General features: G+C 51.0%; 11 protein-coding genes across 11 annotated transcripts; 3 read left to right on the forward strand and 8 right to left on the reverse strand.

The window, feature by feature from the left end:
• Positions 1-104: 104 nt before the first annotated feature.
• On the reverse strand, positions 105-1,759 carry J7T55_001582 (pantothenate transporter liz1; the record flags this gene model as incomplete). The annotated part of the gene is made up of 4 exons (XM_053130059.1): positions 105-942; positions 999-1,258; positions 1,321-1,504; positions 1,563-1,759. The coding sequence occupies 4 exons, from the start codon at positions 1,757-1,759 to the stop codon at positions 105-107; spliced, it is 1,479 nt and encodes a 492-aa protein (XP_052991842.1).
• A 508-nt stretch (positions 1,760-2,267) lies between these two features.
• Positions 2,268-4,165, forward strand: J7T55_001583 (uncharacterized protein; the record flags this gene model as incomplete). Its single annotated transcript, XM_053130060.1, has 5 exons — positions 2,268-2,708; positions 2,773-3,091; positions 3,172-3,397; positions 3,498-3,794; positions 4,015-4,165. 5 exons carry the CDS (start codon positions 2,268-2,270, stop codon positions 4,163-4,165), a joined length of 1,434 nt encoding a protein of 477 aa, XP_052991843.1.
• A 14-nt stretch (positions 4,166-4,179) lies between these two features.
• On the reverse strand, positions 4,180-4,581 carry J7T55_001584 (uncharacterized protein; the record flags this gene model as incomplete). The annotated part of the gene is made up of 2 exons (XM_053130061.1): positions 4,180-4,448; positions 4,518-4,581. The coding sequence occupies 2 exons, from the start codon at positions 4,579-4,581 to the stop codon at positions 4,180-4,182; spliced, it is 333 nt and encodes a 110-aa protein (XP_052991844.1).
• A 389-nt stretch (positions 4,582-4,970) lies between these two features.
• Positions 4,971-6,816, reverse strand: J7T55_001585 (uncharacterized protein; the record flags this gene model as incomplete). Its single annotated transcript, XM_053130062.1, has 2 exons — positions 4,971-6,651; positions 6,731-6,816. 2 exons carry the CDS (start codon positions 6,814-6,816, stop codon positions 4,971-4,973), a joined length of 1,767 nt encoding a protein of 588 aa, XP_052991845.1.
• Positions 6,817-8,224: 1,408 nt separating this feature from the next.
• Positions 8,225-9,118, reverse strand: J7T55_001586 (uncharacterized protein; the record flags this gene model as incomplete). The annotated part of the gene is made up of 3 exons (XM_053130063.1): positions 8,225-8,572; positions 8,622-9,028; positions 9,079-9,118. 3 exons carry the CDS (start codon positions 9,116-9,118, stop codon positions 8,225-8,227), a joined length of 795 nt encoding a protein of 264 aa, XP_052991846.1.
• Positions 9,119-10,728: 1,610 nt separating this feature from the next.
• On the reverse strand, positions 10,729-11,631 carry J7T55_001587 (uncharacterized protein; the record flags this gene model as incomplete). The annotated part of the gene is made up of 1 exon (XM_053130064.1): positions 10,729-11,631. The coding sequence occupies one exon, from the start codon at positions 11,629-11,631 to the stop codon at positions 10,729-10,731; it is 903 nt and encodes a 300-aa protein (XP_052991847.1).
• An 863-nt stretch (positions 11,632-12,494) lies between these two features.
• J7T55_001588 (Lipase 3) lies at positions 12,495-13,331 on the reverse strand (the record flags this gene model as incomplete). Its single annotated transcript, XM_053130065.1, has 1 exon — positions 12,495-13,331. One exon carries the CDS (start codon positions 13,329-13,331, stop codon positions 12,495-12,497), a length of 837 nt encoding a protein of 278 aa, XP_052991848.1.
• A 704-nt stretch (positions 13,332-14,035) lies between these two features.
• J7T55_001589 (pectin lyase) lies at positions 14,036-15,282 on the reverse strand (the record flags this gene model as incomplete). Its single annotated transcript, XM_053130066.1, has 2 exons — positions 14,036-15,086; positions 15,143-15,282. 2 exons carry the CDS (start codon positions 15,280-15,282, stop codon positions 14,036-14,038), a joined length of 1,191 nt encoding a protein of 396 aa, XP_052991849.1.
• A 3,749-nt stretch (positions 15,283-19,031) lies between these two features.
• J7T55_001590 (glycosyl hydrolase family 61) lies at positions 19,032-20,054 on the forward strand (the record flags this gene model as incomplete). The annotated part of the gene is made up of 1 exon (XM_053130067.1): positions 19,032-20,054. One exon carries the CDS (start codon positions 19,032-19,034, stop codon positions 20,052-20,054), a length of 1,023 nt encoding a protein of 340 aa, XP_052991850.1.
• Positions 20,055-20,884: 830 nt separating this feature from the next.
• On the reverse strand, positions 20,885-22,022 carry J7T55_001591 (uncharacterized protein; the record flags this gene model as incomplete). Its single annotated transcript, XM_053130068.1, has 2 exons — positions 20,885-21,284; positions 21,334-22,022. 2 exons carry the CDS (start codon positions 22,020-22,022, stop codon positions 20,885-20,887), a joined length of 1,089 nt encoding a protein of 362 aa, XP_052991851.1.
• A 331-nt stretch (positions 22,023-22,353) lies between these two features.
• J7T55_001592 (uncharacterized protein) lies at positions 22,354-27,048 on the forward strand (the record flags this gene model as incomplete). The annotated part of the gene is made up of 9 exons (XM_053130070.1): positions 22,354-23,800; positions 23,899-24,140; positions 24,192-25,346; positions 25,420-25,726; positions 25,802-26,016; positions 26,094-26,100; positions 26,159-26,356; positions 26,444-26,710; positions 26,816-27,048. The coding sequence occupies 9 exons, from the start codon at positions 22,354-22,356 to the stop codon at positions 27,046-27,048; spliced, it is 4,071 nt and encodes a 1,356-aa protein (XP_052991852.1).
• Positions 27,049-27,697: the final 649 nt, after the last annotated feature.

A 27,697-nucleotide genomic window follows, 5' to 3' on the forward strand; every position in this document is an offset into this window, starting at 1 on the left:
ATATATACTGCTCTGCAAGAACAGCACAGTGTTTGGCCATGCTGTTTTTCAAAATGTTTTCCGTACTTGGATCGCACCCGAGAATGTCACCCAGTTTGTCCAAGTTAAACCAGATATCTCCGCTGTTCAACATTATCAGCACCATATGCAGGGTCAGCCTCACGCCTGTCCATTTCTTTGTTCTTTTTGACCAAAACAATCCTAAGGATTGTGGCAGCGATGATAGCCATAAAAGCCATACCCGCATTTACGCCAAATGCCAGCACGAACCGGGGTGCGGCATTGTTTGGATAAAGGTATGATCCGTAAATGCTGCAAATGGTGGCGAGGGCATTGTTGAAAGCGACGGCAGCCGCACGCTTGGCGGGAGGTCTGCTCATCGTGTTGGATGTCCAGACCATGGACATGTTGAAGCCAGTGTATATACCCGGCAGCATGATCATCGCCCCGAAGTACCGAGGGCCAATGCCTGTAGCGGAGGCAGAGATGACAAAACCGGCAAGGGCCAGGGCGATGGGACCGACCGTGTGCCAGTATCGCTCTCTGGTCCGATCAGCGTTCCAGGAGACACCGATGCAGACCAGGCATGCCAATAGATAAGGCGGCGCGGTGAGCAGAAGGGTTTGGATCTTTCCCTTGCCCAGAGCTGCCACGACTGTTGGGAAGAAGCTGTTGATGGCGATGGCCGATGCTGCACCGTAGACTACGATGAGCATATTCCAGTTCAAAGGGTCCCTCAGGACCATTTTAAAGCCGTCCAGCAAAGGCTGCTCCTTCCCCTCTGTCCAGTCGGGTTCACCAGCAGCATCGACCTGAAGCCTCCAAAGTGCCAACTCACGTTCCTGGGCCGTGAGCCACTTGGTGGTGGCTGGGAAGTCGGGGAGAATAAATATTGCAATGATTGAGATGGCAACTGTGGCACTGCCCTCGATGATGAACAGCCTAGTATCAGATCAGTCGTGCTGTCCAGATCGGGATTGTGAACTCCGTCTACTTACCATTTCCATGCTCTTAACCCAAGTGCTCCATCGAGTCCATCTGTGATCCCAGCCGCAATGAGACCAGAGAATGCACCAGATAGCATGGAGCCACAGTAAAAGATCCCGGTCCTCAGAGACAGCTCCTCCTTGACATACCAAGCGCCAAGCGTGGCGACGCATCCCGGATAGAAAGCAGCTTCAAAGAAGCCGAGTAGAAAGCGGGTGGCCAGTAAGCCGTGATAGCTGCTTGCGACTCCGCTGCAAGCGCAGAGCAGACCCTAAAAGATATTCATGTCAGCCGAGGCTCGGACGGAATGGAAAGATCGCTGGATGTGCGTACCCATATCGCCATACAAGTTGGCAGATAAATTGAAGGCTTCCCGATCCTGTTGAGGAACAGATTGGAAGGTACTTGCATGAGAATGTACCCTACAAACAGGATGGTAACGCAGGTTTGGAACTCATAGCCGACTAGATTCAGGTCTTCCTCCATGCCGGCCAATCTTGCCGCTCCTATAGCATTCCTATCATCCTCTGTCAGTTCTGGTCTTCTTCTAACAGGATGATCACAATGAAACAAACCTGTCAAGATAGTTCATAATATACATGATGATCAATGGGGGCATCATTCTCCAGTCGATCTTGCGTTTAAGCTTCTTCTCAAGGATGGCAATTTCTTCGGGATCCAAGTCACGAAGCAGGGGAGGAAGCCCCCTATCGTCAATTACTATGCCATTCTTAGCCGATAAAACTGAAGTATGAGTGTTTGCCTTGGTCATTTTAGGCAGAACGTCCTGACGAACGGATGCCATGTTTAATGTTTGGAAATCTATCTGGAACTCAATAAAGCCACTATATGAAAGCGCGATTTGGAGGATATGTTATATATCAGGAAATTCGTGGGCTCAGCAACAAGAGGGGTCCCAATGTCAGGAGGAGTCAAGCAGAGACCAAGCTCCGGCAATATGGCCAACATGCTGATTGCCCCGGATTCTACAGGAGATAACATGAACCACTCCACTGCATGTGCAGTACTATCTGGGACCCCGGCTCCTAGATATGGGACGCCTATCTGCAGGCGCCCCTTTGCCCCTCACGGTGGACTCTGCCATCCGCCGTCAGCGCCGACATGTCAACTCATCCTGTTCCGTTCTCGGCCGGGTCTCCCGGTCAGGTATGCCGTTGAGGTGAAATAAATCTACCAGGCAATTGCCTGACTTGACCACTTCCCCGCCCGCCATACCTCAGTTAATGAAGCTTTCGTCTTTCAGCACTCACAAGAAAACCATGTCGAAGCCTTCTGTTCTTATCGTCGGCGGCGGGGCCTTCGGAACATCTACCGCGTTCCACCTGAACAAACGAGGATACTCGTCGGTGACAGTGCTCGACCGGTTCGATGCTCCGTCCACCGACGCCGCAGCCACTGACCTGAACAAGGTCATCCGGTTCGACTATCCAAATCCCCTCTACTCGGCTCTCGGGCGCGAGGCATACGATGAATGGACTTCCCCCTCGTCGTTGTTTGCCGGTCTCTATCGTAAAACCGGGTGGATTATGTCCGGTCATGAGATGACGGTCGACTGGCTGAAGAAAGCGTTCAGCCAAGCCAAGGAGGAGAACAAGCAGGATGTCAGTTGGCTCAATGCTGAAGATATCAAAAGCAGGTGGCCCGCTTTTAGCGGCCAGTTTCCAGGCTGGACGAACCTCTTCAGCGGCAATGCAGGATGGGTAAGAACACCCTCACACACGATTAGGAAGCAATACTCCGTTGACACTTATTGCACTCACCAAGGTACCTTCTGGAGAGGCGCTCCTACGAATGGCGAGATCAGCCGAGACTAATGGAGTCAAGTATGTGTGTGGACGGTCTGGAACGGCCGTCCGCCTTCTCTATGATGACAACAATGGCACTTGCACTGGCGTGTTGACTGCAGACGGCTCGACACACACAGCCGACCTTATCATTCTTGCCAACGGTGCTCAGATACCAACACTTATAGAAGCGAAGGAAGAGGTCGAGGCATCGGGCTCGGCAGTTGCCGTGATTGAGCTTACGCCAGCGGAGGCTGAGAAGTACAAGGACATTCCTATCATTGATGACTTCGAACAAGGTCGGTCAAAATCCAAATGTGTTGGCAGATTACGTTCAATGGAGACAGTTCTTCTAACACTTGTATTTTTGATTTCGTAGGGATTATCTTCCCTCCCGATAACAATCGCCTGGTGAAGATATGTAGCTGTCGGTTTCTCGTCAACTACAAAAACAGCCAAGTACCAGGAGCATCGATCGGGGTATCTCATGGTGACCGCCCACACGATGGTATCCCCCAGGAGATCGACGAGGAACTACGAGCCTTCCTATACGATATGGCCCCAGATTTGGCCAACAAGCCATGGGTAACTACTCGTATGTGCTGGTAAGTAAGCACGCAGAATATGCAGCACTGAACCGGCACCATTTTTCCTTCCCACCAGCCAGACCAGGCGAAAGAGCTAACAAATGTGCTCGTTTTCAAGGGACGGCATGGCCAAGGACATCAACTTTCGAATCTGCCCACATCCCAATGCCAAAAACCTCTACGTCGCTTCGGTCGGATCCAATCATGGGTTCAAGTTCCTCCCCGTCATTGGCAAGTACGTTGCGGACATGCTGGAGGGCAAGCTGTCGCCGGGTTATGCCGAGCTGTGGAGTTGGAAGTTTGGACGGCGGCCGGATAACGTCAATAACCCTCACCCCTATCCTTCAAGGGAGCTGACGGAATTGTCAGGATGGGAGAGGAGACATCAGCCTGCTGCTAGTAGATTGCCGTGGGCGTGGAGCAAGCTATAAGATCGTGCACTTTGGCCATGTCTGAGCGAATGGGCTCACTGATCGCTTACCTGGTATTTGAGAAAGGGACTACCTTGGAAGGAAGTTGTACGCAAGAAATAGCTCCCACGACTGGATTGCATAAGACCATTGGGTATCATAGCATTTCATGAAATTATGGGCTTATATTTTCGTTATGTTTGCCTTTCTGATCACAAATACCAGTTTCAGAATCACATGGTTTACAACGAAACAACCGCACAACGAAACAGCTTATGATGAGGTCTTTGAGGAGTCTATCCTCGTTGCTCTACGTCTATCCGGCATCGTCTTGAATATGCCCCTTCCCTTGTCGACTGATCCTACAGCCTTGTAGAACCAGTACTGCATCTAAGACTTTGGGCCCTGGGTGAAACCGATGAGGCCCAAGACGGCAAAGACCGACGAGCTAAGAAGACGGAAGACGCCCGTCGATGGAAGCCCCTCGTTCCACAGAATATAGAAATCCGCAAGCCCCAAGTAACCGCCGTTGACGATCAGGAAGGTGTCGAGGACGTCGTAGCGGCGTTGGGCGTAGAAGGTGAACATGAGAATGCCAAGACAGGCAGTGCGGGCATTACCAACGTGCCAAACGGTCCACGTCTCGGGCACATCAGCCACTCGCTCCGGCAAGCCGTAGTGCAGTAAGACGCTTCGGGTGCTGCCGCTGACGAGAGGCTAGATGGTACCCCAGCACTGGGCGGCGGCTGTGAAGAGCGCGGGGAGATGTCGATACTGAAAGTTGGCAAACATGACGGTAAGCGGGGTCTATTTCAGAATGAGTCGGAAGACGTTGGGATGAGATGTTGTGTAATGCAAGAAAGTCGAAATAAAATATGGTGCTGTTTTGCATTTAATTGAATCCTTGAATCCTTCGGCTTGGCTGGTACTCGCTTAAGTAGACCAACTGCGTAGCAGCGCCTAGAGAATGGCTCAGAAAACAGGCTTCTCTAGGTGTTGGACTGCGCCACTCCACTGCATTCATTGATGAGGGAAAAAAAAGAATGTCTCATCCCGATTGACAGGTGATAATTTCACTGAGCGTTGAGATGGATGACTCTGGACCTTCTTGTAGGCCATGTGCTTGTTCTACAACTCTTTATTGCCTACATAGCCAAGTGAACTGTTGTCATGGCTCTAGTTCACGCCTTGGTAATCTGAAGATTATGATCCCGCATATGGGTCATCCCAATTGTCGGTGCGGTTCCGTCAGATAAGGCAATCAGAATCTGTCTGGATTCATCCTCCATTCCAGCCAGGGTAACAGCACTCTTGATCACTCTTTCCGAGCCCAAAGGTGAATCGTTATTCCTTAAACCACTGCCAAGGATCCATGGTAGTGGAGAGGCTTTCCAAACCGGCGTCTCACGTTTTCTAGTGTTCTCCGCAACTAGGATCAGGAATAGAATGAGAAGCATCGCTATCCCCGCAGGCAACGTAATCCAGGGCCATTGAACACCTAAACAAGTCGCGTAGTGCTGGACCTGACCTCTCGCTGGCTGCGAGTAGCTCGTGTTCCCGTGGGTGCGTATAAATGTCGTGAGTGAGTCTGAGATGTTTTTAAAAACACTCTGTATGCGCTCAAAGTCCACTTTGCCGTAGTTATATATATTTTGTAATACTTCCGGTCCGCCGAACACATTCAGAATGTCCTCATCCGACTCATTCGTATCCCACATGAGGCCCCGGACGGTGCCTACAAATTGGGATGCGGCCGGGTCGTGAGCGGATGGGCCGCGCCCGTTGCCGTATCCGACCTTGGAGATGAACCATCTGCTTATCAGGTGGAGACATTTGTGGCGCAAAAGTGATTCAACATTGCTTACCCAATCGCTTGAGACATCGTATGTAGTCATGTTGTTGTTGCTAGGGTCCCCGTAAAATGGAATCCAACGAGTGGTGTTGTGCAATTCGTAGCCCCGGGTCTCAAGAAATGCTACCTCTTGTATCGACATGCATTTGGTGTCCAATAACCCATGGTAATAAAGGTCCCGAGGCGAGCCCCATCTGATATCCGGAGACTGTGATACCAGTTGCTCCATCAGAAAGCCTGCCTCAATCTTTGCACGGTACGTTCGGATGCAAGGCTGGAGGGTGCAGCTTGCGGCACCGTAGCCTCTGCAGGCCCATGTGTTGCTAGCCTCCGCTGTATCGCATCCAGTGATATTTTGTCCAGTTGAAATGAGACGGCTGTCATCCGAATACGTTGTCTTTCCCACAAGGATGTCGACGCGAAGTAAAAAGTCATCGACGGGCAATGACCGGATGTCCATACGAGCCACGTCAGTGGGTCGGTCGTAGAAAGAACCGAAAAAGCTTGTATTTAGCTGTTCACCTTGAACTCCCCAGTAACGGCTTCCATCTCCAGATGAGAAATAGGTCGTTATGTTCTGAGTGTCAAAGTTCAGAGATGGGTTCCTTCGTTTCGATTCCACCACGGTCTTGCTTGATAGATCTTCACAGGCACTGCATATACCCAAAGTATTATAGAGTTCTGAGAATGTGCAGTTTCCCGTGGAGCATTCGAACGGTATTTCGTTGCCCGAGGAAAATAGCCCTGCTACCAGAGCAGAGCGTAGGGTATGGGTTAAGATTTCTCCTTCATCTCCAGAGCTGAAGTAATTGTCGATCTGGTTCGTGCGAGGTAATGTCGCAATATGATGGTCCAGAGGGGCGCTGCAATCAAAGGGGCGGATGAGTTGTTGTGCAAAAGGGTCTATGGCAAGACCAGATATCATAATGACGGCTGCCAGGATTATGAGTGGTTGCTGGACCTGATGCTCCCAGAGCATGGTCATTAAGCCCCATGGGCCGCGGCCAGCGCTGTCGAAGAGAACCACATCAGATAATGCGCGTGGTCGACTGTCCGATGCGAACCAGGCCCATTGGAGTTGTCCGACACATGAAGTGACCACATAAGCGACAGCTGATTTGAACACTAATGAGTAAACGGATAAGAGGGCGTTGATGGTGATCTTGAATGGCCATTGTGGAATCGGTTGGTCAGTATGTGGGAATGTAGTGACGACTGTTACTATGGGAACTCCTACGACGAGGAAGCAAGCTGCTATCTCCCACTTCCAGTGTTTCCAGGCAATTCCAAAGGTTTGATTCAAAGTTGACTTAGCACCCTCTTCCGAATTGTTAATTGAACATCCGATTGAGACAGAGCTCGTCGCAGATGACGTCGTTGGTCAGACCTCGGTACTCGACAAACTGGATGGCGAAGTTGTTTCCCAGCGTGTTGGATTATAGGCGAGGGTGTTGAGTTGCGAGGAATCAAAACTAGTGTCGTCACATGAAGAAGTAACCGTTGCTTCAATAATAGGTACTCCAGGACTTTTTTGATGCTCTCCAGGCACAGTCTTGAGCACCACCTGCTGGGAATTGGCTTTGGCCGGTGAAACTGGTCGATCTGCACGGGATACTTCCATGGTGATGGTGAGTGCTAACGTGAATTGATCAAAGAATTGTCAAACGCTGGGGAATTAGCGTAGTAAAAGATTGCAACTGATATGGAGTTTTGGTGTATTCGAGGCCCGCTGCCTAATAGTTATATATTGTGGCTGTCCATGTCAAACTCATAGGCTCAGTGATGCCTATTGCTCCAACACGAGCAGTTGTGGCCCCCAATTCATTCCTCTTCGTCCTTTGCCGATTCAAATCCCGGTCTTCAGGCTTTGATGCGCATGCTGAGCATGCAGGCTGCTAGATAGATCTACATCGGTCTTCAGAATCCGTATATATTCCGCGAGAATTCCCATGTATGTGGGGTTGCACACATGTGCCACGCCTTATCGTTGCATGTGGCTGTCCCGCCCCCAAGCCCTCGCCGCCCTTGTCCTTTGGCCATCTTTGCCTGTTTGGCCCCTTTCTGAGATATCGAATGGACGTAAAGCATTCTCGCATTTCAGGGGCAATGAAATCATTTCGACGTCACCTGCGGACGACAAATCTCCTCGAGTTAGCAGATGAAGACGCTCGCCAAATAATTTTGTGATAGAGTTTTATAGACTTTTGAAGCTCGACTAGTCACTTTTCCAAAACCGGTCTTGCAATCTGTGCGCGCTTGTCAGAGAAAGGCTAACGCCGGAACCCTCAGGTGCTGCCGTTTGGCTATGTTGGGGTTTATAGCGCAAGAACATCCTGGGGAAATATGTTCTTAATTTCTCTGAATTCTTACACACTAGTCTTCAACCTGTAAGTTGCTTTGGTAAGGCCAATTCAAAGGTCAGCTAGCTCAATGAGCATTGTGTTTGTGCTTGCAAAGTTACGGGGTCCAATTACATGTGAAGTCGCGTTGCGGAAAGCTGCCCATCATTTGAGTGTACTCGATTAGAAATGGAAGTTCTGCCTAGCCAGGACAACGTCTATTCACATATCTCGGCACTACTGTTCAAGACGTAGCCATGTGCGCCCCCCCATTCACGTGGAAAGTTTGACCGGTCAACCACTGAGACTCCGGAGACGCCAACAAAGCTACAACGCCAGCAATATCGTCCGGAAACCCTGGCCGTCTCATTGGACTCATCGCACCTACTTTCTCGTCAATTTCTTCCGCAGTCAGATTCTCTCCTCCAGGAAAGTAATCCTTCGCAGCCTCTGTATACATATCCGACTTGATTCCTCCGGGTGCAATGCAGTTGACGGTGATTTTCCGGGACCCAAAGTCGTGCGCAAGGCACTTCACCATGCCTGTAATGGCTGCCTTGGACGCGGAGTACAATGCGTGACGCGGGACACCCTGAAGGATATCAGCAAATCACGTTAGGCTCGTCGTGTCCTTTGCTTACCCAGACTGCAGAGATAGACGATATTAGTATCAAACGACCTCCATCTTTCAAGTACTTGTGAGCCTCCTGCGCCACGAAGAACTGGGCCTTGACATTGACAGCGAGAACCTTGTCAATCTCCTCTTCTTTGACTTCTTCAAGATCCCCAAAGTGCTCGATGCCGGAGTTGCTCATGACAATGTCAATATGTCCAAGCTCGGACACCGCTTGCTGGAATAGATGGGCGATCTCGTCGCGCTTGCTAACATCCGCTCGTACACAGATTGCACGCACACCCTGCTTTCGCGCAGCCGCGGCGACAGCTTCGGCGGGAGCTTCCGAAGAGACATAATTGACCACAATGTCGGCTCCAAAAGACGCAAGCTTAAGTGCGATGGCTGCTCCGATGCCACGGCTTGAACCGGTGACTGCATGGATGTTCAGGCGTGTTTCTTAGGACCGAGATTATGGAACTTACCAACAGCGACTTTGCCAAGCAGGGGTTGATACTGACTCATGGTGAACGCTTTTTCTTCTGCTCCAGGCTGCGCGTCGCGGATGTAACGGGTATTTATGCAGACAACTCATTGAGGTCTAATTTGATAGAGGGAATAGCAATTTATATATACATTTATTTCGAATATGTGTGTGTGTGTGTATTCAATGTGTGGGCACAAGTTGGTAATCATCAATTACGCGAGGGCGCGAATGCCGATTCTCATCGTGCAAGGCGGCATTAGTTTGTCACACTTCCGATGAGGTTCGCGCTCGAATCAGTTCGCGAATCCCACCCGGTCTTCTCTTGAAAGCGAGTTTGGAGTTCAGCCAATCGCCGGCTCTTGGGGATGACTTCGGCCACTGACGAACGGCCAGGTTTACGTCTAGCTTCTACACCACTTACCTTTGATGATCTGGAAAGCCCGTCGCATCTACACTAGTGTAGTGCCCGCAGTACCCAAGTCTATGACGCAATGAAAGACCCAACGGCCAGGACAGTGACGAGCCAGCCTAAAACGGACTTACAAAACCCACTGGCCGGTGAAAAGGCCACAGGCGAGCACCGGGAACTGAGACTCATGCATTGTTATACTGGATAAGACACAGGCTTTGAGTTCTCTTTCATTGCAGCATGGTGCGCAGCATAATTTCGAGCGAAAGATGTCAGCCCCGTGTCAGGAATAGATGATAGACATAGGGATCAATTGCATGAACAGGAAAAAGGTATATAGTTTTTCGTTGATTGACCACATTTGCGTCAACATCTGCATTTCTAATAGTTCTGTCCTCCATTGGCGATTCTCTATACTAGAATTCCGGATTATGTGTAGCTATTGTAGCCTCGATGAACTTTTTCTGCAATCCGATTCCTCCGTCGCGAATCCAACCAGCACAGCGCAATAATCTCATTCGGATTGGAATGGCCAGGTATCCTATTCTCCATACATGTCATATAGAACCGCTGGCCTAACCTAATTGGCTTCATTTAGCTCAGTTTCCACATCATATACATAGCGTATCTCGAGCGTAGCACTTCACTCCGTCGATTGGAAGTTATATCTATATGCTTCATAAACCACTTATTCCTTCGATCAGAAAAATTGGCTATGCTAAAATGGATCATTTAGAAAGTGAGCCGAGAACACTTACACCTTGACCGCCGCAAGTGACTGATGGCAGCCCTGAAAGGAGTCAACAACGGACTTATTAACCATCTCGTCCCTCCTGCTCAAGTGCCCCACCCCCAGCAAAAGGAAAAACAATCCCCAACCATCATCAGATTGCTGTTTCCACAGAAAAAGCCTTGTTATGGGTCGTTCCGCTTTCAAATATTCCCGAAATGAACCAACGGAGCACGGGCATGATGTGTCACTAGGTGCTTCCCGACACTGAACACGTGCTTCGTTTAACCTGCCAGAGAACGCTCAAATTGAACAGGTTGCCACGTGAGTAAGCCTTCACACTCCAAATTTCTTCATCGATCGGCACAACTCTCGGCCACTGAAGTGCGTCCGACCCGCTTTGTGAGCGTTTAATGCGGCATCTAGGCGAAGCAGGAATCAGAAAGATTGTTCAGGTTCACACATGCGGGGCTTGATTGAAATGGTACAACACCACGAGTCCCCAGATCTTAGGAAGGGGCTGACAAGACCTTACCTTCGACGGCGGCAATGCAAACTGCAGTACGTATCAACAGGCTACCGTACGGTCTTCCATTATCTGTCATTGGGGTTCCGCTGATACTGGAAAGAAGGTCACGGACGTAGTTCTGGATGAACAAGTTGTCGTCGGGCTCAAGCGGTCCGACCTTGCTGAATATTTGAATGACTGTGCGAAGGCAGTAGGTTAGCATTTCAGACCGCTTGTATAATGTCTTGTAGAGGATGTGCTTACGTTGATGCGACTCTGGAATGCGTGGCACGTTGAGGCCTGAGAGGCGAAGCTTGATCTCGGATATCATCACGAGGAGAAATTGTGCCGCCCATGTGAAACAGCTCAAAGGCACCCAGCGACTGAAGACCCGACTGATGTGCCTCAGGACGTCTGACTTATCCACAGGGTCTTCCAAAGTGTTTGCTGATGGTAGGAATGCTGCCATGTCCCGGAAGATTAAAGGGCAGAAATACATGGCGACCAGCAGCTCAGCACAAGAAGTAGTGAGTACCAACCGCATGAACCAGGACTTTTCGATTGTGGAATTGCGGTTCTCCAAGTTGGAATTGACGAGCACCAGTGAGATATGCGAGATTAACAGTACAAACGCCATCGTCAACAGCGCTGCTCCATTGTTGACCAGAGAAGTGGTTTCCAGACGAGCTGAGGCGTCTGCCAGGTATCCCAGGGCAAGACAGGTAATGCATTCAAGAATACCTATCCCAAGAGAACCATCCCAAGGACCTGCTTCCCTCGGCTGGGTGTCATTGTCATTCTGTTCGCGTTCAACGCTCTTGAGGAAACCCAAAAGGACCCAAGAAAAGATCAAGACCACAAGCATCAGCCCAATTTGAAGGAGAATGGTCGTGTCAGTGGCCATCGTGTTGTCCTGGGTGTTGAGACCAGGATGCGGTGCTAGAGCCAGTGGCAGTGTGCGGTTTTCAGAAGAGGAGGAAGGGTTGGTGTTGGCAGTCGTTGACGGTGGTGGTTACGAAACAGAGCCAAATCAACGCAGATGTGGACAGTGGTTACGTTTTGTGTCCTAAATTGGAAGAGCGTTCTTTGGTATCAACATGAAATTTAATCCATTCACTTGATCTCTGAAAGTGGGCCAGGCGCAAGCGCCTCGCAGCTCTAATCACATTTACTTAGCCTGGGGCCTGCCGGAAAGCTGAGTTCACTATCGTCCCATATACATGAACCTAGCGCTGGAAGAGGTCAATGAACCATATTGAGCTTGCTTGGATGCCTTGGTATCAAGTGAAGGAAGATATCTGGTGCTTCTAAGGGATGGAATGACTTCACATTTCAGATCCTTAGGACGTACACCACCATGCCACGTTCAACAATACAACAAATGGTGATTGAAGACGATGTTACTTCATGAGATTATCTAATGCCTTTGTACCTTGGGTAAAGGAAGAATTTTCAGGCCTACCCTTCTTGAACTACCAAGGCCAGATCTCGATACTTCACGACGGTATCATATACTTGGCCCTTGAGTCGTTGTACAGAAGCTTCTGATGCTAGTTGTCCCCTCCCAAACATAGTAAATATCTGTAGTCTCCTCCTATATTACCAGTGAAGAGCTTTCTTGCTTCCTACATCCGATGTATTTTTCTAGCCCCAATCTGGTTGAGGCTTCAGTACAAATGGATATAATCTGTTTGAACTTAGAAGCTGAGTCGCAAGTTCACTCGGAGATCATTGTTTCGCACTCACCAGTTCGTGAACATGCATGTGTCAAAGGATATGCACCTCCACAGGCAGTCCTGCCTTTTGAACCCAAGCAATCACCGTCCTCGCAAACAACCCCGGGTCTTGGAAGAACCAGGCATGCCTCATCGTGGGCACCTCAGCTGCAACACCTCCCAGCCTCTCAGCCACCGCCTTTGCCCTCTCCACGTTGTCATTCGTGGGCAGAGCCCCCTTTTTCGTCGCAGCTGCCGCCAAGACCCTGATATCCCTCTCTCGAAATTCCTGTTTCGCCGTCGCCGGGACCAGCTCCTTGTCGTCGACACCGATCATGAGAATTTCGGAGATAGAGTTGCACAATTTGATGGGTCGCAAACCGCCAAAACTCTCTGTACCGCGGAGGCTGGGGTCCGCGTCGATGAGATACTCAATCAGTGACTTCGGCATGGCATACGATAGAATGCCGTCGAGCCATAGTGCATAGGGTGTCATTTTCGACCGGACGAAGCCGGCTGTGCCAGCGACGAAGACTGATAGGATCTGCGTAGGGTTGTGTGAGGCAAAATGCAACGCGACGTTTGCTCCGAAGGAATGTCCAATAAGATGCACGCGGCCATTGTTCGCCTTGGCGTCCACGAGGTCAGAAAGCAACTTCGATGTGTTGGGCAGGCTTAGTTCGCCGACGCCCGGCGCGTTTGAGGCCTCATGATGTTCTGGCAGAGTGGGAATCAGGAGGTGATATTGCTCCAGATGGCGATGGACCGGCTTCCATGTCTCCTTTGAGCTGAAAGCGCCATGAAGCAGGAGGAGTGTGGTTCGACTTTCTGGGTTGATTGAGAGATGCGGGAGCAGGACATTAGGTGTCTCCGGGTTCACTTCGGACATTGTCAGGGACAGATCCAGTTGATTCGTTTGTCAGAGGCGTTGCAGTCCCACATGCGGAGGTGAAGTCGGCTCAACTTGAGCTATCGCGATAGCGTTGAGCTCGGATCGGATTGGTTCCCGTCCCCGAAGGATTCACTAAAGGCCGTAGTCTCTATCTGAGTCGGATAGCTCTGGCTTGCTGTCGATGACATCCGGCATATGACTTACTTCCCAAAAGTGGTAGTGATCCATACTTGCTGAGTGGGCGTCCAGTCTGGGTGTTTACGCCGCATCTTGGAGAAAAGTCATCAAATCTGCCCCCGGGTAGCTCACGCCGTACCAGACCCTCTTTAACACTGCAGACTTCTATGTCGGTAAACCTTTTTTTCTTCTCATCCACCAACGCCTTTCATCTTCGCCTGATTGCGATGGAAAGTTCAACTAAGGTAGTTGGCGTTGAAGCTCATGGGTCTCTGGGCTGTCTACTTTGGCAGTGTTTTATCACTTTGTGAGGTTTTGTTCTGCCACAGTCGAGGGGTATGTATGTACATTTCTGGAGAACTAAATACAGTTGAATGTCGAAGATTGCTGGCTGCCACAACAACGAGTCTCATATCCACGCGGCTGACTTTTGACTCTCCACATCAGAGCGGCTACAGATTGAAAGTCCAGTCCCATCTCAGAAGGTGACTCGTTGCAGTTGTAGCTGTCCGTTCCGCCAGCACTTAGGAGTTTGTGCTGGTAGTCCTGCCGATACCAGCGTTGGCCTTGACCTTGGCAGGGACGTCTGCGACGCCGATATGTCCGATAAGCGAGGACTTGAAGCCACCCAGCTTGGACAGCGCAGCAGAGCTGGTCGATGTGCTGACGGTTCCCGAGTTTGAGGCGCGGTTCCACTCGCAAATGTAGCCCAGCGAAGAAGTGCAGCCGGATGCCTCGGCGACGGTGTTGACGATGTAGACATTTCCACCGTTGGTCAGGGTTGCGGGTGTGATCGGGGTGGTGACGGAGTCGAAGTAGTTGCCTTCGATCAGGACCCAGGTGTTTCCGTCAATGTCGAAGGCGTGGCCCCCGATGTTCTGGAAGTAGTTGTTCACACCGTGGAAGAGGTTCTCGCTACCGGCCGTGTTCGTCGTCCCCATGTGCGGCGCCCGACCTGAGACGTCGTGCAGCCAGTTGCCGGCGAACGTGTAGTAGTCCTTGGCCCCGATCAGGAGGGCCGTCCAGTAGTGCTTGCCGTTGCACCCGGCCGACCACTCCGTCACACCATCGAACTCGGTGTTGGAGATGGTCACCTTTCCTGCTGCGCCCCAGCCGGACACAATGAACTGGCGGCCGATGAGGGAGATCTTGCAGTGGTCTATCCAGATCTTGTCTGAGCCATCGAGAGTAATGGCATCGCCGCCCCAAACGTACTGCGGGTTAAGGTTGGTGATATGGATGTTCTGGATAATTACATTGCTTGCGCCGCCACGGACACGCAGGCCCTTGCCGATGATAACGCCCTTGGTGCCGACGCCGACGATGCTCTTGTTGCTGTTCACGTCTATCGGGGTCTTAGCAGCGTTGTCATAGGTGCAAGACTCCCAGGTGCCACTGGCAGAATCGCACGTGTCCAGGATCCAGAGCTGGCCCTTGGAAGTACCGCCGGGGCACTTGGTGGTGCGGTTGTCACTGCAGCATTGGCCGCTAGTTGTGCCCTCGGTGTTGCGGAAGTCCCAGGTACGATCGATCATGATCGTCCGCGGTGTGCTGTCAGTGAGCCATTCCTTCAGTCTGAGAAGTGTTAGTTCCTGACTCTGGTCCATCGGCCCGATGCAATCCACACTTACTGAGCAATACTCGATGGGGTCTGAGGCGTCGCCGAGCCACCGCCAGTAGTGCCAGCAGCAAAGCCAAAAGCCTTGCCTTGGACTTGGGCAGTCGCCGTGCCAGCGAGAGCAGCGACGAAAGAGAAAAGCGAGGCCTTCATCCTGTGAAACCAAGAAAAGACTGCCTGCGGTTAAGGTTTGAGGTATCCTGGTTGGCTTATGGGTCAAATGGAACCATTAAGCCCGAATCGACCATAGATGGGTAGGCCCAAAGGAATGATGATCTCGACTCTAGGTATACTTCAGATCTTTATACCGCCATGATGGACCCCCTTACCGACTGCCTGGCGAACCGAGCCCGAAACGACGACGGTGGGCCGACAGGAGTAGACATTCCAGAAGTACGATTCTATATCCTAATGTAGCCCACCTCATCTCGCAACGGACTTCAAACTATGCGATTGGAGGGTGCCAAGAGGCGCTATAGCGCTGGGCGGGCACCCTGACATCTGGGTTGGCTGTCCAGTCCCCTGGATCGAATCCCACCAAACAAAAAGCAAACCACAACGGGACTTGCCATGCACGACAGGCATGACAAGAACAGCCCCATGAGCCATCTACCGACGTAGCGGTCCATCAATCTTGGTTTCGCTCCGTGTGATGGGAACTCTCGATCCGAATACCCCGCCCTGAAGTTTCCCCCCATATTCTACGCGGCATTATTGGCTTGCAATTGATTTTGAGCACTGGCTGCGGGCTGAGTTCCCGATGAGGAGTTGCGGACTTTGCTGAGCGGAGCCTCCTCTCGGTCAAGTCCCCGAAGCTGCTTTATTAAGCGGAGGTTCGCTCCGCTTTGCGACCGAATATGGGTGCAAGTGGGTGGGATGGATTGCTTGGCATTGCCTGCCCTAGAGTAATGTCAGAAGTTCGCCGACTCGAATAGGCCATACAGTCTGGCTAACGAGAAATTGTAAAATGAAACAGCTTATAGTTCTCTATTTGTATTTAAGGTCCTGGTAGACCTGGTTACTTGCGTGTTTGGCGGAGACAGGATCGGGATAACCAGCATCCAAACATGTGCAGCTTAAGCATATCGTAGCAAACTGGACGTCGTGTCAATTGTCGCGGTGAACGACAGCCAATCGCGATAGTGTGTGACGATTCCTCCGAGGATACTAATTACAAAGATACCCGGTTGCAAAATTTCGCGAGGGCTCTCACTTGCAACTCGAGGCAAAAATATTCGTGGTTGAAGAGCATTCCGCTGAGAATTTCCGGACAGTGGCAGTACGTGGAGATTTTGACGCAACACCATTTCACGTGGCTAGAGCGACATCAATGTGGTTGACGCAGATGAGCTGTGGCAGATGAAGTTGGGAACCATGGCAGCTGCAGCGATGTATGGCAGCTGATGAATACCGCATAAGCTACTAGTGAGGCGTTCCAGCAGCTCGTGCGCATCGTCCAAGGAGCTCACTTAGGAACTCGAGACAGCGTAAGGACAGAATCGAGGGGCAAGCCGTCTTCGTACGACGGGATATGCCAACGATCAATTCCGACGGGCTCGAAGCTCGGAAATTGTGACAGTAATGGTCGCCCTAGAGAGAAGAGGCGAATCTCGCTGATTCCATGGGCGCGTATTGGCAGTGTGGGTAGGATCCGGCCAAGGACGAGCGACAAGCTACAGAGTGCTTTCTATTCTCGTTCATGTCCCGAAGAATGAAGTCATGCTGTCGGAGGCATGGCGAATCGAGAGATTCTGTTGATGCGTATGCCGTCCATTCTTGGATCTGTGCATTCGCCGCCAGTGACACGGCGCAAATTTGTTTATTGTGTGTCCATGTAGTGTGCTGGCTTCGGAGAGGCGGAGTTCGGTCGAGTTTTTGTGAGCTGTTGAGGCATCTGTTATTGACACGGAAAGGAGCCGGTCACTATATCCAGGGTCAGAATGAATAGATGTAATTGACAGGTCAAGAGCTCGAGAGTAAGGCGGATGGGATGTTGTGGGATCGGGTGGATCGGGTGGTAGAGATGGTGTGAATGTTGGACCTGGTTGAGCTTCAAGGGTCTGAGATAGGTCTATTACAAATATTGATGATCACATCCGAGTTCCTTCCAACGTTCTAGAACGTTGCATGAACCTGTTGAGACTATCGAAGGGTTAGACGTGTACCGTGCACCGATAGGTTTCTTTGGCTCTGTTGCAACCCAGGGCAAGACAAGCGCACATATCATGTTATCTGCTGCGGGAAACAATGTTACCCAATCACTAGTCCCGGGAAACACTGAAATAAACAAGGGCAGGGTATTAAAGCAGCACCGACTGCAGAGCCATGTGAACCCTGAGGCAGTAAGCCTTCCTTCCGGCCCTCCGAGTGACAGATAGATTTTTCCGACGGTCCCGTCCTGTCATCAATCTCATGTCCATCCACGTGCGGTAACCGGTAGACAACATGTCTGCATGGTGGCAGCATGACCACTCGCTAGAACTCTGCAAACAGATAGTTTCGCGCAGCTGAGTGGCTGAAGCGGCGACCAACATGTCTTATGTCGAAGCTGCATGGTCAATGCAGAGAATCAGCAGACCGTTGACCTTGAGATGCGCCTAGCTTCTAAAGATGGAGAAGTGGTGGGCAGCGACTGACTTTTCATTGGAATACCCATGTCACGATTGTTGCAGGTGAGTCCCCTTGCCCATCTCCTATGCCTTGTTTCTCCTGCAAGTCAGCGTGGCCTCGGGCCTCGCTTCGGCTAGGAAGTGGGATTTTCCGAAGAATGACCGGGTTAGTTGATGGGGAAGGAATTCTAATTTTCCCACAGTAAACATTGGGATCTAAGCGGGGTGATTCTAGATCTGGAATTCGATCGACAATTAATACTGCTGCTCGGTGCCCCCGATCCGGGTGAACACTAAAGACAGTGAGGCTCTGTTCGGTCCTTGATCCGAAAAGGGACCTCCCCAGGTCGTTTACAGTGGACGGGTCCGCTATTGACGGCCTCAGGGATGTTGTCGATCCCTTGGCAATCTTAAAAGAACATTGGATGGCGCCGTTTCTGTTCCCTTGGACGCTGGGCCTGCTCAGAGGGGCCCGCATAGAATGAAAGCGCCAAAAAATTTAACAAGTGGCCGATGACTTCATACTGCATGCAACAAGAAAATGCCAACGGCGCTACGGTGAAGGGATTCAGATGTTTCATGTCGAGTTGATGAAGATGTCGTGCTGGCAGGTCCACCTCGGCGGCCAGCCCCTGAAGGTTAAGCGACCAGTCTGGAAATCCCCTGCAAGTTTGCCTTACTCGAAACAAAGCCCCCCAGCCGGCGTTTCGAGAAGTGGACCGTTGGTGTTAAACATGGTGTAAGTTGATTCGTGGAAAAGATCTAAACATAAACACGCGGGTAGCCCCTTTCTTGGCAGCGGCTCCCAATGGCCCCTTAATTCACCATCCTCACTGCAAAGGCGATGAGAACAAGTCTCCACAGAGTCAAATCCGGCCAGGCAGCTTGGGCATTTCAGGCAAGTCAGGCAAGTCAGGTAGTCCAAAGGGGCAAAGAGATCCATGATGACTTAGTTCCGAGGCTGATGAACGGGGTAGAGAAGGGCCACTACGGCGCATAGGGGGGCCGACGGACCGTCGCCGTCCTGAACCGTACGACTTGGTATAAAGCATGCATCGTCGACGCCTCTCTGGTCTCCTGATGTTGCCTGGCAGTTCATCTCACCTTCAAGTCTTCGTCTTCTGATCTTCATCACCGCAGCTGTCGCTTGCGCCATTCTTTCGCCCATTTCGGCTCATTCATTCTTTCAACCCTGGTGGTAACAACAAACTTTCGGAACATACCTTTCGATTCCTTCATCAAAAGTCATTTCCCGACACTTCGTCCCCACCAAACAACCTTACCAAAGCCAAAATGCGTTCCACTTTCGCTGGTGTTGCGGCCTTCGCGGCCACTGCTGCTGCCCACTACAACTTTGAGGCTCTGATTCACAACGACAAGGTCACCGACCCGTACCAGTTCGTGCGCCAGACGACCAACTCCAACTCGCCCATCACCGATGTGACCTCGGACAACTTCATCTGCAACCAGGGTGGCCTGGACGCCGATATCATGGCCAAGACCGAGACCCAGGAGGTCGCCCCCGGCGACGCGGTCGGCTTCACCATCAACAGCAACCTCGGCCACCCGGGCCCTCTGTCCGTCTACATGTCCAAGGCTCCCGAGGGGACCGACGCCGCCGCCTACAAGGGCGACGGTGACTGGTTCAAGGTGTACGAGCTGACCACCTCGAGCATCACCGCTGAGGGCCTGCAGTGGGCCACCTCCGTCGGCGGCGGCATCAACAACTTCACCTTCACCCTCCCTGAGGACCTGCCCGCCGGCCAGTACCTGATGCGCGGCGAGCACATCGCCCTGCACGGCGCCCAGGAGGTGGGCGGCGCGCAGTTCTACATCGGCTGCGCCCAGCTGACCGTCACCGGCTCCGGCGCCGGCTCCCCGTCCCCCACCGTCAAGATCCCCGGCGTCTACGACGGCACCGAGGACGGCATCGTCATCAACCTCTACTACCCGGCCCCCACCAGCTACGACGCCCCCGGCCCCGTCACCTGGCCCAACGCCTGCATCGACCACACCGCCAACTACGCCGACCAGACCTCCGACGGTGACTGCACCAACGACGACGGCGCCGGTGCTTCTGCTTCCACCCCTACTGCTACTGGCTCTGGTGCTGGTGCATCTGCCACTGGCGCTGCTACCCCCACTGGCGCTGCCCAGTCTTCCTCCCGTCCTTCCGCCACCGGCGCCGCTGGTGTCTCTGGCAACGCCGCTGCGGCCCAGCCCACTACCCCTGCCTCATCCGGTGACGAGTCCAGCTGCACCAAGAAGCGTGCCGCCAGGCGGTCCGCCAAGAAGGGCCTCAAGCTGATGGCTTAAGTCTCTTCTGAGTAGTCAGGAGCTTGTTTGTTGTGTGTGAATACCTGTGACTGCTGCATTTCTTGGGCGGTCTATTCTTGTATATAGATATGTCGGTGTCCTCTTCGGGGCATTGATCCTGCATAGCGATAGAAGTGCGATCGGTCCAAAAAGGGTCGAGGATCTGGACTGTGGCAGCTTGGAAACTTTCTGTCCATGGTTCGGATCGTCTGTATAGTAGCAGCTGCCAAATACGAAGTTTTGATGAAGCCCGATTGTTATTCTCCGACTCTATCTGCGAAATATATTTTGTGAATTGATTCTAAGCCGGGATCAGGGTGACCTGAGATTATAGAGGCCCTGTTCGGCATTATGATGAGCCAGGAGCAAAGAGTCGACATTAAGGAAGTGCCTTGTGAGATCGAGGACCATGAGACGAAGGACCGGCTGGGGATGTACAAGGGCGATGAATACATGGCTGTTTGTTGCTCGAGTCGCTGTGGTATTGAGTTGGTTAGAAGTGACCAGAATATTCATCTGTCAGCTAGAGTAGCTTTGTCATCTTTGACATTAGAGCATCACTTGACTGAGAGATTAAGCAATTCACCATCATTAACTTTGCGGCCTGCATGACAAGTTTGTCTCTTGGCAGCGACTGGGCTGCAACTAAAACACTGTATTGAATAGGAGGAAGTGTCATTGTGTCTCCATGGCTATGACTAACGCTTTACGTTTCATGTTGTGGCAAAGTGGTCCATGTAGAATGAACGAGAGCCGAAATAGGTGATCTTGCTCTACAAACATAAAATTATTCTTGCTGCAATGGTACTTATAGTCTATTATCATCTGCTTCAGCCCCCAGCGTATAGGGACTTCAACGTTGCCCAAGTCTGCACAATCGAAGCCACGCACGAGATAATTGACAGAACCAACACTGTCAACGCAATCCAGAAAGTATACCACTGCAAAGGATTCCTCCTGTCAGCCCACAACTGTCGCCAGTCATCGGGCGGGGCTAAGAAGACCATCTCATATAGGTCCAACAGACGATCACGCCAGTACAAGAATTCCTGGAAGCTCAGTCGTACGGGCTCGTCAAGAGGCTCCTGCTCGTGAAAGTGCTGGTTGTGCCGTCTCAACAAATCGTTAGTGCTTGGGTCCCAGGGTGGAAATAGGAGGTTGAGAGTGAGTATTGTCTCGCGAAGCAGACCTTCCGGAAAGATTCTGCGCTTGGATTCGAGGGTTCCGGGGCTTACTTCTCGTCAGCTGCTAGAATGAGGACCGAAGTTGCGATACTTACTTTGACAGCTCCTCTGACTCGTAGTCAAGATGACCTTGCAAGAATGCTTTGTACGGGAAAACCCAAAGGACCTTCTTCCGGCGATCTAGCCTGAGGTGATTCGCTAGACATCGTGTCCATTCCAACCTCAATCCACAGATCTTCTCGAGATTGGTCGCTGTAAAATGAGGGTCCAGCCGAGACTCCTTCAAATCGAGATCGATTTTGGATTGAGGAAACAATGACTTGATTAGATTGTCAAGGCTCTGGTCTTCTCGCCATGGCTTTCGAGGCGCTTCATCATCAACCAGGTCAACTTCAGCATCGAGGACATTGATCATGAGCCACATCCGGACGGCTAGATCACACAAATGATCCAGTGAGCGCTCATTTGGGTGCGTTTGACGATCTTTGATCATATCCCGGACGATTGAGCGTTTCTGGTCGCTGTTGTCCCTAAGTATCGTTGTGATACCCAGGATGTCGCGATGTGTCTTCTCATCAAGCTTCGGGATCGGCCAGTCTGACCGAGTAAGGCCGGTCTGTAGCTTTTTGGGCTCTTCCGCGTAATAGGCGATGAAATCGTTGAAGTATCGGGCAGGTCTTTGGTGTGTCGTGCCAAAATACGAGCAGAGTACCTCAGTCTGTGTGGCTGCATTCAAACTCTCGGCCTGAAGAAGCCTCGTAAGTGGATCCTGTCGACTCGCCATGATGATACGTTCTTGCGCTGAACTTCCGGAAAGCTATGACTTCACAACATTGATCTTTCCCCTTGGCACGACTGGCGATCTACGCGTTTGATCAAGGAGAAGTAAGGAATCGTCGCCTGTGGCTGATAACGGCTGACCTTATGCATGGAAACGAGCCAATGGGAAACATTGTGCAACTTTGAAAGACATTTCAGCTGCGGGGCTCTGTTCAACGTTTGGAGTCTGTCAGACAGATATAGGCGGCTACCTCCCCCTCTCCTGCAGCCATGGTCTGATTGTGTTCCTTTCCAACCCCGGTTCTTATTTTGCCTGCACACTCTTTGCACAGAAAATGGAGTCTCATGTTCAGCCCAGAACCATCCGTTGGGCTCCTCTCCTCCCCAGGGCGGCCGTCTATGATCGGCATTCTACTGCTCACGCAGCCGGGCCGGCGATTGTATCTAGCAGCTCGAGAGCGCAGACCGGGACCCGTGAGACGCAAGACCCCTCAAGATACGATTCTCCTGACTCTTCCTCAATCGGAAAATATCATTCAGATGTTCCCATGGAAGAGAAATTACCTCAGGCCGCCAATCTATCCGAATCTACAACGAGTGCGCCATCAACAGCACCATCCACAGACAACGCAAGTGAGCCTCATACTAGTACATCATCCGCGAGTCCGCCGACCCCTATCTTACAAGGTCGAGGTTTGGACGGCGACATCTGTACGATTGAGACACGACCCATGTCGGGCTCAACCTCAGCCGTTGAAGTCATCGAAATTTGTGAAGGCACCTTCGTTGCTGTCACGCAAGAGCCCGGCAACGAAGACAAATTGCAATGGCGCACCCTAAGCAAACGTATCCATATGGCGTTTGCGAAGACTTGCCGAAGATATCCAAACTTGTCTCTGCAGTTCAAGCTCGCCGGCCCATCAGCAGACCATGTACAGCCCGTGATATTCTTTATCTGCCCTCCAGAAACACAGAAACAGGTGCGGAAGTTCTTGAAAAAACAGAAGTGGCTCTCTGAAGCGGAATGTGGCTACAAGAACATGATCGTAGATGGCACTTTCCTACGAGTCGCATTGGACGGAGAAGGTGGACTTGATGGAGGCTTGTTCATTCGCGCGGATATGGGCGACGTACACACGCTGTGTGGGAAGCTGGGCAGACTCGAGGGAGCTTTGAGCCCCACTGGGTCAGCCTCGCGTTTCACCATTGGAGGAGTAGTGGTTGTCAATGACACACTTTGCTGCCTGACCACGGGTCATGTCCTATTCGACGGACACGATACATCTGGGATGGCGAGTTCGGATGACGAGGGAGAGACTGAAGATGAAGAGAGACGACAGGGCCCGGTCGGTACTGACCACCTGTCACCCCCCTCGCGAACATATTCTCATCCGGAGGATCAGAAAAGCCATGAAGACGGCGTGGCACATAGCCGGGTGTCACAGGAGACAAGAATCGGAAGACTTCTGACGACAAGCAACTGGAAGAGAGGGATAATGGCGTCGAATGAAGACTGGTCCTTGATCCAGCTTGATGCTATGCGCAGTACCGATGAATGGATTGTGAATCGATTTCAGTATCCAGGAACAGAGTTTCAGAATCCGCTCAAAGTCACGATCGACAAGTTGGCTCGCACCGAGGATGAGGTGACGGAAGCGGAAGTCATCGTTCTCGGAGGGTGTACTGGACTACAAAAAGGCCGGCTTAATACAACTGCGGTCCAGCTGTATCTAGACAACGCAACTTTTGAGGCTAGAGAGATCGTCACTGATGAGCCTCTAAGTAAGTCTAACGCCCACAAAAAAAGTATTTCATCTGTCCTTTTACAAATGCTGTTCAGGCAACATGTAATCTCAGACTAACTTCAATCCTATTGTTAGGAATGGGCGACTCGGGCTCTTGGGTTGTGCAAGGATCGACACTTCTAGGCCATGTGTTCGCCGTTCAGGACGGGACGCCATGGTCCTACATGATTCCGATCGCTCAGGTCGTAGATGACATTCAAAAGAGTCTCCTCACCTGCAACATAAAGCTTCCAACCCTGGATGATCAATTCAAAGTTTCTTCACTTTGTCCCGAAGTCAGGCGTAGTCACGCTAGCCTCGTGGCATTTGGCGTCAATGTTTGTCCGAGTTGCAAACAAGACTTGAGTTTGCTTGAACATTCCCAACAGACGGACACATCGCTCGAACATACTTATGCGGAGGACCCGGTGTTGTTCGGTGACGATGTAGGCTCGATTTCCTCGTCAAATGAAGGCTTCGAGTCCCCCAATTACAGCGATCACAGCATCAAGGCATCGACCGTACCCACCAGCTACATTTTTAGAAAACCTGATCCCGACGAATACAAAAACACTCGGTTTGTCCCGTTTTCCAGCGATTTCATATACCGCAGAGAATATTTGCGTGATGAGACCCTGACGAGAGCGCGCCCGCCGGGCGGAAAAGTTCCCTATATTGAGCTGAATGCTGTACTGGAAGAGATCCAGCCACCCAACGTCATGCTAGAACGCCTGATTAGAAACGACGCCAGTATTCTATTGGACTTCGGCAATCCGATCAATTACAACGTCAAAACAACCAAACTTACTCTCGTTAGTCCATCGGCAAATAGGGCTCTGCGCCATGTTGTTCGTTGGGACCCGTCAGTCAACCAGAGGTGGAGACAAATAGTGGTCACAGAGCCATACGCGGTCCTTGTCCACCACTTTCCTCAACTCACTGCGTACGCCGCGGAGCTTCGGGGCATGCACATGGCTGACAGGTCCAAACTTCAAGATTCCGGATCGGGAAAACACTCGACATCTGCCAAACCTCAAAATCATCCCCAACACGAGGATGTCGAAGCACTCATCGACTTCACTCAGCGCTTCATTCACGCATCAAATGTCACAACTGAGTATTCCCGGCACGAACGAAACACTTGCACCTTTGGCAAGTTATGGCTGCTTTTCCATCCCGGAATGACAGTGTATGCCAGAGGTGACCATCCCAGAGGATTGGCTGCGTACGTCATCAACGTCGTGGATACCGACCCCTCAATTCTTAGACAATCATACGGAAATGGCAGACCATACCTGATACATATGTGGAGACTCAATTACGATACACGTTATGTAATTAGACAAATGTGCACTGTGGCGATCAATTACTTCGACGGGGAACGAGACATCACCGATTTGAAGGTGTTCCCTTGCGAGTACCTCGACAGAGCCGACAGCGGGAAGACTCGTCGTAAACTCGAAGAACAGGGTCGAAGGTGGTATCGACTTCTGCGCAACGGAGCCACGTATTACGACGGCAAATTACCCGCAAAACCTGACCTGGTAGGATGTGGCTTTTCGATATTTATATGGTTCATCAGTCATAATATTCTAAACTAACTCGACCACTTTCTAGCATTACGAGGGCCCAGTCGTTGTGGATAGGGGGGCCATCCAAAACGGTCTGGCGAAGCTCAACGACCTAATTTTCGTCCCATTCAAAGACGAACCGGAATTTGTGCATGAAGAGAGAAAACAGCTACAGCAGTCGGAAAGCTTAGAATGGAATATACCAGGTTTCCCGTGGGCTTGCTATGGCCCGTTGGACCCAGAAAAGATCGAGAACTTGGAGCTATCTGACGACCAAGCAGAGGGAAAGGGGCATCGGTATCTCCTCTGTACTCCGTACCTACCTGGATTTTTGATCAAGCAGAAGGATTGGGGTAAGTATGAAACTTCTCTCAAGCTTTCTAAGATCATCCATATATTTAGCAGCTGACCTGGGGGTTCCACGTTAGCGTGGATTGATGTGAATTATTGTTCTCTGCCCAAGATGAATTCTTCTGCAATCGATCGTCTATTGCAGCCCGATAGCACAAAGGACATTATTTGGATGTTGGTTGAAGGTTTCAAACAATTTGCCCCACCAGCCTCGCAGGATTCTCGGCAACGAAAGCGATCAGGAAGCATCACAATCCTGCTTCACGGAAACTCAGGTATTGGGAAAAGATATGTAAGTCTCAGACAGCCCGTTCACGTGGCCGCGTGATAGCGCTGTGATCCTTTCAGAAACTAAAAGCGTTATGACAGACCGCAGGTGAGCTCTGAATACCGCAGCATCTAGTCATGGAGACCAGAGGACTGACATTTAAAAGAATGCTTGGCGGAGGCGGAGGGCAAGGTTTTGATGACGATACACCCTGGAGAACTTGGCAGTGATGCCAAAAGTGTTAGGAGTCTACTGTCATCGTGGCTTCAATTGGCACAGACTTCTGATGCAATTGTTCTTGTTCCTGCAGCGGACCCTTTCGTGCAGCAGGGCCCGATGGGTGAAAGAAGCGATATCATTTCCGGTAAGACTTGCATGTATCGGCTACAAGAAACAACTTTGGGACTTTCAAGGTGCCAATCGATGAGAACTAATGACATCGGACTCGTAGTGTTTTGGGCATGTCTCGAAGCGCACGAGGGGATAGTGATCCTGACAACAAGCCATGCGGTCAAGTTTGACGAAGTCGCCGCCTCGCGAATCACCTTACCTATCCATTACGGCCCATTTGATAGCAAAACCCGCCAAAAAGTCGGAATTCAACTAATGCGACGTTTGGAGGAAGACAACGGATCTTTAAGCATAACAGTGAAAGCTGAGGAATTGTGGAAATCCACTTTGCAGAAGGTAATGTGGAACGGCCACGAGATTAAAAGCGGTAAGTCACCAACGTTACATGACGATCTTGCAAAATCACGTCTTTCCAAGTCTCGTCTTTCACTCTCACGATTCATCTCATACTGACCGGTCTACACCGTGCAAGTCCTCGAGAACGCAGTAGCCATGGCTCGCAATGGCCATCAAATTGGCCGTGACGAATCGCGGGGTTCTATTCCGGGGTCCTCAGACCGCCTGGTTCTCGCTGCTAAAGACCTCGAGGCCATTGTACAGTCAAAAATGGCCTTTGAGGAATATGTCGCAAGATCCTCACATTCCGAATCCGTCATCCTCGCCGATAAGCGCGCATACCTAGGCCACACCGTTGACCCGCAATGAATGGGTCAAAATAAATACTATCGCTCCAATAGATGTATAACCTGCCCATATATACTTGCAGAGAATGAATACAATCCCTGAAATTAAAGTAATTTGAAGAGTGAGAAGAATAAAAGAATCATAATATAACTTATTAAAATTAGAAGGATTTGTAATGAACTATAACAATTTAATCATATTTAATATGTAATTACTGGGTTAGAAATTATAGATGCTGATCCTGAAGTCCCTTTTTCATCAATTGATTGAGGTCCTGAAAAGGGTATAGAGGATTGACTTCCGGATACCAAGGGCCTCCTGCCGGATCTTATATTGACATCTCACACCCGTCTCTCATGATGCCAGAGTTGACTGAAGCCGCGGGCTCTAGTGTTAGAACCGTGCTGTCAAAGTCAACCCTAGCATGACCTGAGAACAGTGAAGAGAAATGGCATCCGAGCTTCCCTAGACGAACACACGCCGCTGATCCGTGTCGGCAGGAAAATGTCGCTGCACGGATGAGTCCGTGAGGTGTCATTCGGTGACGATAACATAGCCTTCTGCTCTTGCGTTCTGTCTTATTCGACTGATCAAATCGGCAAGTACTCTCATGATAAAATGGCTCTAGCGAGCTCAGTCACACCGAGTCGATAGGAGTCCTTGTCACTGT

The sequence above is a fragment of the Diaporthe amygdali genome (genome assembly GCF_026229845.1).
Source record: "Diaporthe amygdali strain CAA958 chromosome Unknown NODE_21_length_814164_cov_65_183785, whole genome shotgun sequence".
Lineage (NCBI taxonomy): Eukaryota > Fungi > Ascomycota > Sordariomycetes > Diaporthales > Diaporthaceae > Diaporthe > Diaporthe amygdali.